This window comes from Octopus bimaculoides, chromosome 29 (assembly GCF_001194135.2).
Source record: "Octopus bimaculoides isolate UCB-OBI-ISO-001 chromosome 29, ASM119413v2, whole genome shotgun sequence".
Classification (NCBI taxonomy): Eukaryota; Metazoa; Mollusca; class Cephalopoda; order Octopoda; family Octopodidae; genus Octopus; species Octopus bimaculoides.
In genome coordinates this window covers 3,420,818-3,427,432 of record NC_069009.1, presented here as the reverse complement: position 1 = coordinate 3,427,432, position 6,615 = coordinate 3,420,818, and the positions used below count along the sequence as shown (strand labels likewise).

The 6,615-nt window shown below is 38.0% G+C and overlaps 1 protein-coding gene across 1 annotated transcript in view; it reads left to right on the top strand.

The window, feature by feature from the left end:
• Positions 1 to 644: 644 nt before the first annotated feature.
• The window catches only part of LOC128251217 (short coiled-coil protein homolog), a gene marked incomplete at its 3' end in the record, with an annotated part of 29,374 nt that continues 23,403 nt past the window's right edge, over positions 645 to 6,615 (top strand). Inside the window, exon 1 of the mRNA XM_052977840.1 lies at positions 645 to 2,523. Within this exon, the coding sequence (XP_052833800.1) occupies positions 2,261 to 2,523 (263 nt within the window). The remainder of the gene's footprint in view (positions 2,524 to 6,615) is intronic.

Sequence of the window (6,615 nt, the reverse complement as noted above, 5' to 3'; positions counted from 1 at the left end):
TTCAGTCCCACTGCGTGGCACCTTGGGCAAGTGTCTTCTACTATAGCCTTGGGCTGACCAAAGCTTTGTGAGTGGATTTGGTAGACGGAAACTGAAAGAAGCCCGTCGTATATATGTATATATATATGTGTGATTGTGTGTCTGTGTTTGTCCTCCAACCACCGCTTGACAACCGATGCTGGTGTGTTTACGTCCCCGTAACGTAGCGATTTGTTCGACTAAAAGGCGGTGCTCCAGCATGGCCGCAGTCAAATGACTGAAACAAGTAAAAGAATAAATGAATAAAAGACCCATCATCCCGAGGGCTTCTAAATCAGTTTTGTTTTGCTTGGCAAGCGCTTGGTTGCGTTGTTTTTTGTATTTGATTTTTTTTAGGAGAGAGAAAGAGAGAGAGAGTGATAGAAAGAGAGCGATAACAAGAGAGAGAGAGAAACAAGGAGAAATCGTAAGAGAATTAGAGAGTAAGTGAAACAGAAAAATAGAGATTAAAAAGTTAGAGACACACAGAGAAGGAAATAATAAGAGAAGAAGAAAGAATGACAGAGAAAGAGAGAGAGAGAGTTAGCAATAACAACAACAATAACAGGTGTTTGCAGCAGCAGTTGCAATATTAGCAGCAACAGGCGGTGAGTCACGAGAACGAACGAGAGTTATCGACCCTTGGCAACTGCTTGAATTCGTTATTCCTTTCTTTTTACTATCTCTCTTCCTTATTTCCTTCTGACGCCGACGAATGTCGCGTGGTGGCGCTACGTGTAAGCAGCAAGCAAGTGCGCTGGCGTAAGGCGAAGATCAATAATTGCCTTTCAGACCTCGTCTTAATTAATTAATTACCTGCTGTAAGTCTTATTTGATCACTTCTACGGACGTATATATATCATATATAACGTGTACATATATGTTTATTGCTAACATTTACTAACCAAGTGTTCAATACATTTCGAATGGATTAATATATATTATTATTATCATTCTCTCTGCTTGCATCCTCATCATTTTCTCCATCCACTGTGGGGTTGTCTTACTAATATATTAACACAATAACGTTTGACTTTTCGTATCCCAGCTTCGAACTTGCTTTAATAACAGTTTGTCTTCTTTATTTCCGAATTGAAACAGAGTCACACACATCTATATATACACACACACACACACACATACATATACATATATACTATATATATCTGTCTCTTGCTAACATTTCGAATGGATTAATATATTATTATTATTATTATTATTCTCTGTCTGCTTGCATCATCATCTCCATCCATCCATTTACTAAAATACATTAACGCTGACTTTTGACATCCCAGCTTTGAGCTTGCTTAAATAACAGCATTTCTGATTTATTCCCGAATTGAAATACAGACACAGACACCTATATATATTAACACACGCGCACACTCACACATATATATATCTATATACCTACAAATACATTAAAAAATTATTTTCTTTCCCCAACCTGTACGTCCGTCCGTCCGTTCGTTTGTTTGTCTATCTGTCCCGCATGTCTGTCTGACTCTCCCCCCCATCTCTCTCTACTGCGGCCCATTTATATCTAAATTGAGTATTGACTGACTGTCTAGAGTGCTAATCGATAGTGTGTATCATATATACACACATACATACATTATATATCATATATATCAGTATCTTCTTCTATACGGACGGTGTCACAGCGTTACTGGTGTCAACACGCCCTAGTGCTGTATATTAATATACATACATAGACGTGTGGTAGTGGTACATACTACAAAGAGCACTGCCTATATACATATATATTATTTTATCCGTCTGAATCATCGCATATACTCGAGAAGCTCTGAGAAGCTTCATTACCAAATAACCAGATTTTCTTCCATCTATATATATATTTTAAATTACGGATTGTAGACTGTCCGTTACTTGAATCAGTTTTGTATGTTAATATATACGTTTGGCGGTGCAAACGAGATTACTCATACAGAATATTATTATTATTTTTTTGTGTGTATGAATGGTTGCATATAACGAAAATCTCCTAGTGACTCCTTCTTAAATACTCACTCAGCTTCTTCTATAAAATATATCAATCTATACATACATCTAATTTTCTCTCTATATATATATATTTACACACACACAGAAGACATATAAATATATTTTATATCGTTGAGCTGCTACACACACACACACATATATCAATATATATATCTTTCACTGCACTGTATTACAATCTGAGCCACGGTGAGTCAAGCCTACTCCATCGCTGCTTTTCATGAGGATGTCTAAAGAGTGTGACAAAGAGCTAGTCGATGTCCCACTACCGAGCGACGACAGCGAAAACGGAGACAGCCCAACACTAACACCTACAACTATTACAGCATCAACAACTCTTTCTACTAATAACACTACAGCTACTTCAACAGCAGCAACAACAACCGCTACTACTTTTCCAAATATCTCCTGCATCACTCCAACCACCATCAACATGAAAATTATAGATGATGCCAGCTCTGATTCCCGCAGTGAAATCTACAGGTAAAGTATCGCCATGGATTCGCATTCCCGTCTTGTCAATCTCCGTGTGCGTGTAGCTGTCCGTTAGTTTGACTTTTATATAAGTGTATATTTTTATCCATCTATCTCTGTCTGTCTGTCTTCCGAGCATTAGACTAATACACCTATCTACCTGTATGTTGGTTAGTCTATCTATCTACCTATCTATCTATTTGTTTCTATCTATCTATCTATCTATCTATCTATCTGTCTAGCTGTTTATCTATCTGTCTGTCTATCTATCTATCTATCTATCTATCTATCTATCTATCTATCTATCTATCTGTTTATCTATCTGTCTGTCTGTCTATCTATCCATCAATACATGCATAATTACATCCGTTTGCATGTGTATTCATCATCAATCTAACTTATTCTCTCTCTTTCTCTCTCCATTAATATGTATGTATCAATCTGTGCATTCATTCATTCATTGATTTGCCCCTCTGTCCATCTTGCTCTCTCTCTCTCTCTCTCTCTCTCTCTCTCTCTCACACATACACACATATATATGTACGTCTGTCTGTCTGTTAGTCAATCCGTCTGTATCTCCGTCCAGAACACTCTAGCTTCACAGAATGCGCATGGTTGGTTTTCTAAACTTGCAATAAAACAACTTAATTAGAAACCCTGTCAGTGGTCATGTGGCCTGCTAAAAATAGTAGGCAAACATCTCTTCGATCACACTGAAGCAAAAAAAAAAACCCAAAAAACAAATACAGAATAAAGATTGATTTATGTAGTTTGCAGTACTCTGTTAGAAAATCAGATTGGATGGCCATAACTGGAATATCTTAGATCTATTTGAATAAGACTTGGTGTTAATGATACCAACCTGTATGACATGAATTAATCAGGAAAAATTATATTAAACCATTCAGGATTTTGTTAATTATTATCATTAAGCTAACGAGTTGCCAGAATCGTTAGCACGCCGGGCAAATCGCATAGCGGTATTTCGCCCGTCTTTTTATGTTCTGAGTTCCAAATTCTATCGAGGTCAACTTTGCCTTTCATCTTTTCAGGGTCGATAAATTAAGTTCAAGTCAAGTACTGGGGTCGATGGGATTGACTTACCCCTCCCCTCCGATTTCAGGCCTTGTGCCTATAGTAGAAAGGATTATTATTTTTTTTTTATGTCCTTACATTCTGAATGTAAATTCTGCCGAAGTCAATTTGCTTTTAAGCTCATTGGGGTCAGTGAAATAAATACCAGTTGCGCATTGGGGGTCAACGTGCTCGACTTATTCTCTCCCCTTGAAATACTGGCCTTGTGCCAAAATTTGAAACCATTATTATAATTATTATGATTATCATTCTAAGTTCAAATTCTGCTGAGGTCGACTTTGTCTTTCATCCTTTCGGGGTTGATGAATTAAGTACCAGTTATGCACTGAGGTCAACGTAATCGACTAGTTTACACCCCCAAAATTTCAGGCCTTGTGCCTTTTGCAGAAAGGATTATTATTATTATTATTATTATTATTATTATTATTATTATCTCTGTCTTCACATTCTGAGTTCAAATTCCGCTGAGGCCAAATTTGCCTTTCATCCCTTCGGGGTCCTGAAATAAGTACACTGGGTCATTGTAATAGGCCTTGGGCCTATTGTAGAAAGGATTATCAATTACATTGACCCCAGTACTCATCTGGTACTTATTTTATCGCCCCCACCCCCCAAGGATGAAAAGCAAAGCTGAGGTTGATTTTTGCCTTTCATCCTTTTGGGGTTAAGTACCAGTTGAACACTGGGGTCCATGTCATCAGCTTATTCCGTCCCCTAAATTTGCTGGCCTTGTGCCAAAATTTGAAATCATTATTACTGAATGAGAGAGCAATGCAGGCCATCAAAGTGACACTGGGGCACAAATATACAAAGCTCAATATACCCCTTATGACTACCCATCTGATAAGGGTATATCAGGTGCATGCACCCACAACCATGTGTGCTATGGTGATCTCGTATCAAGATAAACAGTGCATGACCTTGCCAGTGGGGGCCAATTAGAATTTTCTTGAAGATAAGTAACCCATCCTGTTCAAAAGGTCCCTGAATAATGGCTGTTTAAGGATGTTGAACGAAACACCCATGTTTCCAAAGGTGAACTATCTAAACCCCAAAGAATTCCTCTCAACACATGGCTTTGATTCTCCTCAACTACTTCTGCTCATGATCAGAGATGCACATATCGTCAGCCACTAAGGGACATGCTCAACTGATTAACGTCAAACAACTGACAGGCAAATCTGTGGTATTGAAGAGAATATTTGCAAGACAAAACAATGTACATGATAACACTTCCAATCAGTTAAGATCAGAAGCCATGAGAGCTTGCTATTGCATCATGACAAGTATTATTTTTACTATTTTACTTCTCAAAGCTCTGTCTTCCTTACTCTGGTTGATTCTGTGAGAGGGGACAGCAACTTGTCGTCAGTGGTCTCACTGGGTCTCCTGCAAATTATTAGCTTTGATATCTGAATGTTAACATCATGGATGACATTCAACACCTAAGCACCAATCTCAAAATCCTAGCTCTCCCCAATAGGGTTGTTTTGGGGGCCTGTTCTGCTCTCATGTTAATTCCGATTTCTCCTACATATTTCTCGAATCTAGTTATCATTATCATTATTATTATTATTATTATTATTATTGAATCACATTTGAAAAGGCATTGTAGTATTTGTTCTGGTCTTAAAATTACTGGCAAAGCGCCTAAATCAAAAAGTGTTATGAGGTAGCAAACTGAAGAGTTGGAAAATTGCTTTGTGGCATCGCATTTTATACTTTACATTCAGAGTTCAAATCTTGCCAGGGTCAACTTTGCCTTTCATCCATTTCAGATTTGATAAAGTAAATTACCAGCCTAGTACTGGGGTTCGTTTGAAACCCTTATTATTATTATTATTATTATTATTAATAAGGTGGTGAGCTGGCAGAATCGTTACTGCACCAGACAAAATCCTTAGTAGCATTTCACCTGTCGCTACGTTCTGAGTTCAAATTCCGCCGAGGCTGATTTGACCTTTCATCTTTCGGGGTCAGTAAATTAAGTACCAGTTGAACACAGGTCAATGTAATCAACACATCCCCTCCCACAAAGTGGCTACCCTTGTGGCAAAATTTGAAACCATTATTATTATTATTATTATAAAGGTGGTGAGCTGGTAGAATCGTTAGCATGCAGGGCAAAATGCTTTGCGGCATTTTTTCTGTCTTTATGTTCTGAGTTCAAATTCCGCCAAGGTCAACTTTGCCTTTCATCCTTTTGGGGTTGATTACACAGATATCACTTGAGCACTGGGGTTGATGTAATCAACTAGTTCCCTCTCGCAAAATTTTAGGCCTTGTGCCTACAGTAGAAAAGATTATTATTATAATTATATTTAATCCTCTTGGGACACTCAGGCCAATTGATCGGCCCAAATGATGACTCTGAGGCCTGTCTATCAGCCAAATGGAACAAACTTTGTGAATGGTTGGTTTTGAAGTTGAACAGCCAATCAGAGATCGCCTTTCAGCAGATGTATCTCAATAGAAAAAAAAAAATTTGGTCTTTTTGGCTACACATACCAAAACACTGTGTCTCAAAAGGGTTAAGGCTCTTGCTGGTAGAATCATTAGCATGCTGGACAAAATGGTTAGTGGCATCTCATCTGCTTTTATGTTCCGAGTTCAAATTCTGCCGAGGTCAACTTTACCTTCATCTTTTTGGGGTCAATGAAATAAGTACCAGTTGAGCACTGGGGTTGATGTAATTGACTTACATTCTAATTTTAGGGCCTGTGCCTATTGTAGAAAGTGTTATTATTATTATTCCTATAGGGAAAACATTAATTTTAATACACAGTAATGCATCTATGGATTATATAGATATGTGTGTGAATATGAACACACACACATACGCATACAGGTGTGGCTGTGTGGCAAGAAGTTTGCTTCTCAATCAACCGTAGTTTGGGGTTCAGTCCCACTGTGTGGCACCTTTGGTAAGTGTCTTCTATAGCCTCAGGCCTACCAAAACCTTTGTAGACGGAAACTGAAAGAAAACCCGTCATATATATATATATA